At 24.8% G+C, this 12,184-nt stretch overlaps 1 protein-coding gene across 3 annotated transcripts in view; it reads left to right on the forward strand.

Annotated features, from left to right (window-relative positions):
- Positions 1 to 10,822, forward strand: part of LOC114123846 (adenylate cyclase type 2) — a 237,478-nt gene extending 226,656 nt beyond the window's left edge. For all 3 annotated transcript variants that reach the window (XM_050204703.1, XM_027986958.2, XM_027986960.2), the window contains exons 9-20: positions 3,988 to 4,129; positions 5,756 to 5,941; positions 6,028 to 6,086; positions 6,167 to 6,334; positions 6,581 to 6,770; positions 6,856 to 6,993; positions 7,070 to 7,233; positions 7,301 to 7,532; positions 7,593 to 7,739; positions 7,901 to 8,008; positions 9,873 to 10,115; positions 10,208 to 10,822. In XM_050204703.1, coding sequence (XP_050060660.1) covers positions 3,988 to 4,129; positions 5,756 to 5,941; positions 6,028 to 6,086; positions 6,167 to 6,334; positions 6,581 to 6,770; positions 6,856 to 6,993; positions 7,070 to 7,233; positions 7,301 to 7,532; positions 7,593 to 7,739; positions 7,901 to 8,008; positions 9,873 to 10,115; positions 10,208 to 10,342 — 1,912 coding nt within the window. In that variant the 3' untranslated portion in view covers positions 10,343 to 10,822. The remainder of the gene's footprint in view (positions 1 to 3,987; positions 4,130 to 5,755; positions 5,942 to 6,027; positions 6,087 to 6,166; positions 6,335 to 6,580; positions 6,771 to 6,855; positions 6,994 to 7,069; positions 7,234 to 7,300; positions 7,533 to 7,592; positions 7,740 to 7,900; positions 8,009 to 9,872; positions 10,116 to 10,207) is intronic.
- The last annotated feature ends 1,362 nt before the right edge of the window (positions 10,823 to 12,184 follow it).

Below are 12,184 nucleotides of genomic sequence, written 5' to 3' on the forward strand. Positions count from 1 at the left end.
TTGGACAGTAATTAATTTTCTACTTTATAGACAAATCGACATAAGAAAATATTATCCTTAAACCATGGCAACGCCACAAGCTTTTCAATGGTAATAATAAACAATAATAATAATAATATAATAATAAAAAAATTAAAAAACAATAATAATATGATAATGTGTTTTCAACACTACATGTTCGTAAATACTATTGGCTATTACGCGTGACAATACATATTATAAAATATGATCAGTTTTATTCTCATATATGAGAAGAGTTAAAATGTTCATAAGACCGATCATTTGTAAGATAGCTTCACTGATAATAATGTTAATAATAATGATATTTTATGACTGTCGACTTCTAACTAATGGTGTATACAATTATAAAATAATAGGTATGTGCTTATCCAAGAATAAAAAATATCTACTTATTTTTTTTTTGTTTATATTTCATTTTTGACTACTCGTGGAGACTATATTTTAACTCTATTGCTTATTAATTATTTTGAACTTTGATTTTCTAGAACTCTCTAATACTCTAAATCCCAGTACTATTAAATCCTACTTATTTTGATGCCTGATAGTAATGCGGTATGTTTAACTAAGTTTGTCAAAAACATCGTATAAGTATACTTATCACATAATAATATATTCAATACCTTCATATTTATTAAAAAATCTTTTAGAAAAAAAAATGAGTACCTATATACTGAAAATAAATGTTTAAGTAGATACTCGTATATAAGACTTTATATACCGAATACTCATTTTAATTACACATTTTACACATGATTCTACGATATTATATACAGGTAGATCATCAATTTTAATTAATATTTTTCTGTAAACCACAAAACATGATGATCAAAATCTAATTTAACACTTGTAATAATATTAACATGGACGCTGTCAAATCATTATAAATTGGTTTATACTAATATTTTATTTTCATTGTAATTTGATATATTATTAAACACGCTAGATATTTTTATGATTATAGTAAAACATTGAATTATAATATATTATTTTAAAGAACATTTTAATATGAGTAGTGGGTACTGGGCACACACATTTGATTAAAAAAAATTGTTTGTATGTGCATACTACCACAATTGTATTATAACTTATCATTTAAACATAATATCTATATAGTCCATTTCAGTATTATTCATCGTTATTACAAGCTGCATTGTTATTTATAATACAATATTAACATTTAAAATATACATTCCGCATTTCGAACAAATTGTTTAGACTGAGTATTATTTGAATCAAGAAATGAAATAGCTGTTAAATGTATATTCATTTTTATATAAAAATATTTTTTTTTTGTACGTGAACTGTTTTCCTGATCAAAGTACGGCTCAAAAAGTTGTACTCATTGGAAATTACGCTAAGTTAAGATACTAATTTTATAGTTGTATACATATAAGTTGATTTCCATCATACATTCAATAATATCTTTAGATTTATCACTTTCTACTCTTTAACTACACGTTTTTTACACCTCAAAACTTATTAATTACTTTTCAAATGAAAATGGAGGCAAAATATTTTGAAACGAAAGAATAAACGCTTTTTGTCAATAAAAGTACCCTTGATTATACGTATCATCAAATACGACAGCTTTGAATTATAAATATGATTGGAGGATCAGCAAGGGTGCATTTGACATTTTAATCAGATTATCAAATTTTATCTATTCTGAAATATGCGTTTAATTTTTGACAATCAAATTACAAACGTTTGTTCATAAACTTAAAATGCTTAATTTAAATAATTGGTTTAAAAATGTGTATTAATACTTTGTAAGATAAACATAATATTATGAACAATAAAAATTAACATAAATAAACCCGTCATTCAAACTATCAATCGTTCACAATACTTGACAGCATGCAAAATAGAAATACTGTGTATCAATACTGAGAATTAAATAATTGACAGTCTCATAAAATGTTATATTCATTATTACAATAATCGTTATGTCAACATATTATTTTCGAACATTTCATTAAAATAAAGATTAAATTATGCTTCTATTAAATCAATATTATTATAATCTCAATAATCTAATCTTGAAATGTATACAAATATAACTACATAATACACTATAGTATCTTGGTAATTAATCAGGTTAAAATTTATGTTTAATTATTATAAAATAGCTAATTCTGATATAAATAGCTGTTTACAATGTAATAAGTACCTAAAACATGATTATTATTAACAAAATAACATAATAATAATATGTAAATAGTATAAAATATGCAGTAACTTTTTTTCAGAGAATACTCATTATTTAAAAAAGTATCAGCTATCAAAAATTGTTAATTAAATTTTTAACTCAGTACAAAAACAACATTAAAAAAAAAATGTGTTTAGGTAATCATTATAATGTTTTAAGCTTTTCAGAGAATATTTTGATGTATGCAAATACAGGGCTGGGCTTAGATATGATCAATGCGTGCAACAAGGTGCTAAAATTAGAAGGGTGCATGAAAGATGTCAAAATTAGAATTTGATTAGAGCAGTGCCAAAATAATTCTTGCACTGGGCGCTAAAAGAGTTAAAACTGGCCCTGTGAAAATCAAAAGTTGGACGACTAGTTTATGAGCTATAAGTATTTTAAAATTGCATGACTGGAGTTAAGTGGTATGCAGGGTATCACGTAAAATATCTGTCCACTACTTTGCTCATTGATACTTTAATATACTTATTAGTAGTTAGATATTAATAAGTCATTTCTCGTCTCTCGTCAGAAATCGGACTATTATAGAGTATAAACGTATATATAGAACGTATACCTAATAATATAAAAATTAAATGTGAAAATAAAATGTATGTTTTAATACAAAGAAGTAAAACTTGTAAAAATTATTTTGATAAAATATTGTAAAAAGATAATATTTTTCTTCAAAAATTGAGTTTTTTAATGACTTAAAATTATACAATGAAAAATTGGAGAAGTCGCTAGGTAACCACTCTGCTGAATGGTACGTGTCGAGTGTACCTCATTATCGTTTGTAGTATAATAATTTAGACAGTTGCATAGAATTAATCTATCTATACACTTTTCAAATACCATTATGACATTGTGTATACCTACAATAAAATATAATAGGTAATATAAGTTGAAAGTTTCAAATACCCATAAATAATATTTTTAAATAATAAAATAAAATTCTACAACAAAATAAATAAAAATAAGAATAACTTATGGAGAACCTTTTATTAAACTTTCAATGTTTTTAACCCAGTAAACCATTTTTTATCGAAATGTATAGAAAAAAAATTGAAAATTTTAAAGTTTATACATGGCTTAAAAAAAAAGTCATAATATTTAGAGTATTATTCAATGTGTAAGAAATTATAGTATATTATTTGGTGAATATTTTAAGCATCTATAGTCATTCTATTTGAATTACAATTATTAAATAAGAGAATTGTTTGATAAAAATTTGTTAAAATCGTAAATATTTAATTTCGTTAAAATTTTAATTTTATACGCTCTACGTATATTTGTTAGATTACGCACAATTTTCAGAATTCCAACAATAACTTATAAAAAACAATGAAAAATAAACAATTTTCGTTTTTCCCTAATTTTTTTCTCTGTCATTTCAAAAAGAATTAGACATTTTTAAATGTTGACCTCCCAAAAATACCGTTTAGAAACACTTTTTACCAGAAAAGATATAGAAGTTAAAAATCAAAGAATTTTTTCTACTATAAATCGTGTTCGCGTACACAAAAAAAAAACACATCATTGTAAAATCAATATCACTCAGAACATAAATTATTTATTAGTTAATAATAATTATATTTTGAAATAATCAGTAATAAACACATAACATTAAACGCAGATATATGATATATAACACAAAATATCCCACATTATATTCACTAGGAATAGACAAATAAATAATTTAACGTAATACTTAAAATCAATTTTAATCTATATGTGTAACTAATAACCTAATAAGCGAATAAATTATGTTTTAGTCGTGTTCATGTCACTAGAGCTACCATGGAGCAATTGAATGGTAGATTTTCAGTTGAACCCGGTAATGGTGGTTCCAGAGAAGGTTACCTGGCAGATCACAAAGTAGAAACATTCCTCATTGTACACCCGTCAGAAAAAAACGTAAGTAGTCTTTTCAGCTTACCATTGACATAAATTATATTAATATCACTATTTGATTGTTACGTATAAGTTAATCACATATACATGACATGTCAAGTACACCGAATTATTTGTAAAATGAACCCGTCAGTCCCCACCATACATGTTGATTTTTAAGATCACAGCTATTATAGTGTTCAAAAACAAAAAAAATATTCAAACGAGCAGTTCTGATAGTGTCTTTTTTACAATCATGTATATCATTGATAATATGAAATGTATAATACAATTATCGAACGATCTGTTGGTGAATTCTAACGTGATGGTAACAGATAATATCGCATTCGAAGAAAAATATAAAAGTTCCCGATAGAATTATAACAAAAAAGGATTATATTGATTTTTACTATGAGCCAAAAGAAAAATTATCATAAATAAAAGGTCAGTATGTACCTGATCACACAATGTGAGAACTTTTTGATCGACGTCTACTTTCCATTAAACCAAATCCTGCCACCACCGGATGTTTTTTTTTTATACGAAGCTTTTACAAAGGCAAAAACCGGGTTTGGTTCTTTTTTCCGCAGCTATTTGTCTTTTGGCTATTATTTTGTGGTTTAAAGCCAACATAAATAATCTTGCTTCAATTTTTGAGAAGAGTAAATCGAATGTAGTAATAATAAATATTAATAGCATTTGCTATAAAGCCTGCAGAGGATGCCAAAATTCAAAAATATATTTACAATATTTATACATTATACACGTACATAATATATTTCTAAGAAAGTAATTTTAAAAATTTAAAATACATGAATCATCGTATTTTATTTAGAAAAAAATCGACTTCATTATACTCATATTGTTGATTTAATCAGAGTTTTTTCACATTATTCTATTCTCAATCATCACTGACTGTCTTCATTTAAACTTAACGCTTTTGATTTTGTACGGAATCCTATTGTTGAATATTTATGTAGGTTGTAGAAATTGCTCTACCTATAAATGAAATATATAGTGACACCTTTAGAACATTAACAATTTTTAAATTAACTTTTCTATTTTTCTACTTATAGTTTTCAAGGTATTTTTAGTAATTTATATAGCATTTTATATTTTTAGTGAGTATGAGTCATAACTCATACAAGACGTATATAAATAATGTTTCATTTTTTTGAAAAATAAAATCATTTTTCACACAATGTCACTTTATTTATTTCTACTCGAATGTATATTATATCTTAAATTTAAATTTGTTACAATTCATTTTTCATTTTTATCTGATAATAACATTTAATCTATAGTTAGTAACTCCTGATTGATTTGTTTCAATTTACAGTTTTATTTAAAATATTATTTTATAAGTACCTAAGTTACATAATTTAACTTTTAGATACTACAGTTAATGTTAACTACCTACTCAATAAATCTCCAAAACTCCGTAATATAGTGAGAGTAATTTAAAGTTTAATTATACACTTAAAATGTTACTGCTTAATGTTAGCAAATTAGTAATATTTAAATAAATCTATATAAATACACCTTTTAAATTAATCACACTGCATCGGATAAAAACGTTTAATTAAATATATTTTTAACAAATAGTAAATGAATAATTTAAATAGTTGTTATATTGTATTGCTGAAATAGCAATCAGAGAGCGCTTTGAAAAATAATGGAAGTAAGCTGTCAAAAAACGGTGGATTTCACTATGAAGAAGGCATTAACAGAAATAGATCACCCAGTAAAATGACTAAATATATTGAATGTTGGGGAGCGGACAAACCTTTCGCAAACATAACTGAAAGCACTATGGCAAAAAATATTGGTCTGGCAGTAAGTATATACTATGTAGGCAGATTCATGCCGATGAACATATTTTATGTTGACGTTGGAAATTATACTCTTATACTATTTTCTAGAGTCTAGCAATGATCGAGTCTAATTTACTTCCATCAAAAAACACTTGTTTAGATTGCAAGTAAGTGTTCGATTTGTTTATAACAACATAAATGTCATTTCAATCATAAAAACTATATTTTAACGACCAATTATTCATAGGAAATGGTATAGCTCGGAAGATTTTAATCCGGTGTGCTTATGGTTCAAGAACAGCGCACAAGAATCACAATACAGAAACCAAATGGACCCTTTCTACAAGTACTACAGTGTCACAGCATTGTTATTATTTGTTTGTATGGTTATTATACAATTGCTGTTGATTCCTAAGTGAGTGAAATAAAAATGAATATTATTTATGTGTTCGACATTTATATAGGACATAGGTAGTGAAAAAACATCTATTAATTATTATCAATAAATATTATACCGTTGAGTAACATTATAATCATAATTAATAGATACAAATAATAGTACTAATGTTATTTAATCTATATTATAATCAAAATAATCTACAAATAAATATAAATTAATGTACCTATATATTTTAAAAAAACCGTTTTTTTTTTTTTTAAGATCGTTAACAATGTTGGGATCTCAATGCGCTTCATTCATAGCATTATTTGTTTTTGCATACGCCAGTTGGGTATCAGAATACGATTGCGGGGCTCAAGAAAATGTTTCCGTGGGCTCATCTAGATGGCTTCGGATGACTATATTTCTATTGAGTTCCACGTTGGTGGGAACTTGCGCCATTATTACGTTGGTTAGTGTTTTAAAAATGTGTTATTATTATTTTAGTCTGATTTATTATGTATATCTTCATTATTTTACATTTAATAATTTTCTAGCAAGATTTCATGGATATTAGTTATACCGAAAGTTTTAGATTAAATAATACAATTGAGTTATTTTTAAACACCACAAACACATTGAACCCAACAGAAGACCTACAAAATATACATTGGTCTTCTTTCTCAATGGTTTCAGTAAGTTATCTAATATAGATGTTTATGTATTAAAAACACTAAAACTTTCTGTATGTTACCTTTCTATTACTTTTAGGCATTTTTATGTAGTACTGTTCTCACGTTATCCTTGATATCGGCATTTCTTCGAATTGGCATTACCCTAAAACTTTTCATAATGGTTATTTGTGGTTCACTTCATTTGTCTATATACCAAACATTACCGTTATTTAAATATCATTTCACAAACTATACTGACAAGTAAGCAAGAATGCAATAATTTTAAATATAGACTTGTGGTTATATTTTATTATTTTTATTTTTCAAGTGAAATACCATGGCAGATAAAAATGTGGGCTCCAGTTATTGTTTTAGTCATTGTATTTCACATGTTAGACAGAAAAAACGAATTAGCTGCACGAACAGATTTTTTATGGAGAGCTAAATTAAAGGTCGAACAAGAGGAAGTGGAAACCATGAGAGGTATCAACAAAATTTTATTAGAAAATATATTACCAGCTCATGTTGCAGAACACTTTCTTCGAGAACAAGCTTTACAAGTGAGTAAAAAAAAAAAAAAAAAATTATTTAAAATTTAATTTTTATTGTTTGTATTTTAGGACTTATATCATGAACGTTACGGTTGCATAGCAGTAATGTTCGCATCAATTCCTAATTACAAGGAATTTTATGACGAAAATGATGTCAATAAACAAGGATTGGAATGTTTACGATTGTTAAATGAAATCATCTGTGATTTTGATAAAGTAATTACAAAGTTAAATCTATTTAAAATATCCTGCAATGTTCTACATTTTTTTTAAGTGCAGGGTAATAAATTTATAGAAATCACTAACACTTAAAAAGTATAGTACATTGCAGTAAAATAAGTAAACATGCAAAAATAATAATATTTGTATGATTTTAGCTACTTTTAAAACCTAAATTTAGTTCAATTGAGAAGATTAAAACTATAGGAAGTACTTACATGTTGGCTTCTGGCCTTAGGCCTGGAAAAGAAGATAACACGTCCAAAGTTTGTATTTTTTTTATTGTACTTATTTTTATTCAATTTTTAAAACTTTAATCATTTTATAAAAATTTAAGTCAAAATTTATTTAATAAAATACAGTAAAACCTGTCTAATATAGAACCTAAATAATACGGAAACCTATATATAGAAAAATTATTTAGTCTCGACGACTCTATAATACATTTTTCACTACGTCATGCCATGAGTAAAATTATAGAACTTGTCTAATGTGGAAATGGAAACAATATTTTTTTCATTGACCTGTTTATCATAGAAATATTTATTTTTAAATTATCAGTTAATAAATATAATCTTTATTGATTAAGATTATTTCGTAGCACTCCATTTATTTTTTCGTTAGTATTGAAGTAGTGTTTGTTCTTATGACGTCTTAGAGTGCATAAATTTTTCGTATTTACATATTATTAATTTTTTATTACATAATTCAGTATGTCAAAAATCAATAAATGTTCAACTTAAAATAAAAATTTTAATTAATTGAATCTAGTGAAAAGATAGATTATCAGTTAAGCGAATTTGTGAACTCTTTGAGGGTGGAAAAAGTCAAATTTATACTAAATTTATTTATTATTTATATACACTAAATTTTTTTTTTAACAAAAAACCTTAGAAAAATTTTGGTAAAATAAATAAATACAATAATTTATTGTAATTTTTAAATATATTATTTTTAATTTTCATATAATTTTTAACTACATATAATAAAAAGTTGGTAAAATTTAATAAATGATAAAGAAGTATAAATTAAAAAATATTTATTGTAACTTTTTTTGTTTATCAACCTGTATTAAATGAAAACTTGTCTATAAAATGGAAAAAATATTTGGACCCAACCGTTTCCATAATAAACCTAACAGGTTTTACTGTTCAAACATACCTTAGAGATTAGCTTTTAATCACAATATTTCTATAATTGTCCTCTCCGTTAATAGATATTACATCATATATTTTTAAACGTCAGTATAATCCACAGTCTACACTTATTTTTTTCATTTAATTTTGCATTTTTAGTTTTTTAATATTATTTCAGAATAATTTTTCTGAGATGAATACTCCAAATTCTATTTATTTTTTTTTCATATTTATGAAAACAAATGCAAAAAATTGTCTTTTAAACACATATTTTATGCATACGTTAGCATTTAATTCCAAATATAATTAAATTTCAACTGAGATTTTACTCATTACTCATATAATCTTATTAAGGTAAACATGTACAATTTAATGATGAATTATATTCATAATATTTTAATACTTGTTAATAAACATCAACTGTTAAACGATTATCTGATAAGGTTAACTCGAGTAAATTATCTAAGATTATTAAACGTAGGTATTATATAATATTTTATATTTGTCATTGTTTTATTATGAGTTAAAAGTTCATCTAATCTTTATACTTTTTCAAGCAGTAAAACTGGCACCGTAAGTGACATTATATGTTTTTTTTTTTTTATCCATCCATCAAAGGCTAAAATAGTCGTATGAAACTATAATTTTAAAATATCGAGCATCTACTTTATTCGAATAATATGGCTAATGTACAGATTTTTTATTTGAATAATATGCACATTAGCTTTTGCCATGTTTTGGACAAACCCATAATTTACCTATAAACATTATACCACATGACGTACATAATATTATGTATTACATACCTAAATTATGATTTTACGAACATATAATTTAATTTTAATTTTAATATAAGTGTAAAACTATAACTAACTATTATACCTGTATGTTTATATTTTACTGACAATAATTATTCAAAACTTGATGATAGATGCTCATAATAGTTTTAATCGCTTATAAATTGTAAGTACCATGACTAAAACTTCATTTGTAGGCAGTGGACAAGCAGCATGAACACAACGTGGTGATTCTGGTTGAGTTCGCCATTGCATTGATGACCATTTTAGAACAAATTAATCGAGAATCTTTTCAACGATTTAAACTAAGGATAGGATTAAACCATGGTCCAGTCATTGCTGGCGTGGTAGGTGCACAAAAACCACAATATGACATCTGGGGAAATACCGTGAACGTTGCCTCTCGGATGGACAGTTGTGGGATTATGGGCAAAATTCAGGTATCCGTTATTACCATATAGTTATTCGTCAATGCCATTGCTGCATATTAATGTGCAAATCTAACAATATATTATGTGGTTTTCTTATTTAGGTCACTGAAGATACGGCGAAAATCCTAATGGCAGCTGGTTATGATTGTGAATGTCGGGGACCGACATACGTAAAAGGAAAAGGCACATTGACAACATATTTCGTAAAAACACAATACGACCAGAAATCGAAATAATGATTAATTTATTGTTTTGTAATTTTATGTGTACGAGAAGAATTTAAATACTAAAATTGTATAATAGAATCTTCGTCCACGTTTTCCTAGTGCGTAGACCAAGGATTTGAGTCAATTAGATAATGATATGTTCATTATATTAATGATTACAATTTTATACATACATATATTATGGACATATGGTACCCATTGTTATTAATAATAATAATATAGACTATAATATTACCTATTATATTATATTATTATATTGTTATATTATACAACAATGTGTATCTATATGATATTATGTTGATATTATTATAGAATATAATTTATACTTAACCATCAAAAATTTTGTCAACAAGTAAAATTGTTATTTTAGTTTTAAATTTGTATTAACGTTGAGCTGTTTAAGTCTTATTTATAAGCATAATATTTATTCCATTTTATAGTACATGTAGGTATGTATTATAAAGTGTTAAACTATTATAATGATTACTAGTAGATATTTAAAGAACAAAGAATAATAATTATACTTGTATAAAATAATATAATAGAACTATTATCTTTTGATAAAATTATTCTAGATATTTTTATGCATGGAGTCATTTAAAAATTTACCTACGGAAAACAAATCGGAAACATCAATTTATATCAATAATTTAACATACTAAATACTAATTCACTGTTATCAGACCTCATTTCCAATCGATAGTATATGAAAATTATACCAATTGATTAAATCATAATTATTACTTCGTATACCTACGTGGTTACGTCGTTCTAATATGTAAATTATTTTTGTACAATTACATTGCATATCATCTAAAAAAGAGAGAGAGATGAAATTATTTAAATTGTTAAATTAATAACCGCACACTGAAGTATACGCCATATTCTATAATTAATAGGTAACTATTAATTAATTATTTGAATGTTAATTATCTTTACATCTATAATATTTAATAAGTGGACTATTTATACAATTTAGATTCTGCGCGGAGCGATAAATGTATTTATTTTATCATGATGTGTTTTTTTTTTATATACAGGGTGATTTTTTCTTCTAAAACCAACCAACTTTGAGCAGCTATAACTCGCGGTCAATGAATCAACGAAAGTTAAAATGTTAATTTTCATGAAAAAAATGGCTTTATAAATTTATGATGTTATTAATATAAGTTGCCATTTGAAAATCAAAAGTTTATAGTTTTTAAACTATTAAAAATATAAGAATGAAAAAAATTTAAATTTTTATACAGTTGTATAAAAATAGGTATCTAGAAACTTGAAAAAAAATCTACACTTTTTGAAATAATGAGTGTTGTTTGATAAAAATAATCACCCTGTATAGAATATAGAAAAGTAGTAGGTTAATGTTTTGAATTTTCAAAAATCATTATGGTTTTGAATACAAAACTGTAGTTAAAAATTCCCAGTACTTATTTTTATAATTGTGAAAAAAAAAACAAAATATTAAGGAAAAAACGGGAATTTTTACGCAAATCATATACAAAATTTTTTTTTATATATAATTCGAAAACAAAAACCATAGAAACTTGAAATTTTTGTCAAATATTTATGTTACGTATTATTTTTTATTTACAATACAATTTGCAAAATATTTGGACTATTTTTAGCAATAAGATAATTTTAATACATTTAGTTTTTTTTTATAAATGTCGATAAAAATTTATTCACTGGGTTAAATTTTCTTGAAAATTTAATACAAAATTTATTCATAGCTATATAAAATATTAAAAATACATAGGTATAATTTTTCATATGTACTTAAAGTTAGAATTTTGACAAAATTCATCAAAATTGTAAAAAATTACAAATTATAAACATGTAACTATAACT

This window comes from Aphis gossypii, chromosome 3 (assembly GCF_020184175.1).
Source record: "Aphis gossypii isolate Hap1 chromosome 3, ASM2018417v2, whole genome shotgun sequence".
Taxonomy (NCBI): domain Eukaryota; kingdom Metazoa; phylum Arthropoda; class Insecta; order Hemiptera; family Aphididae; genus Aphis; species Aphis gossypii.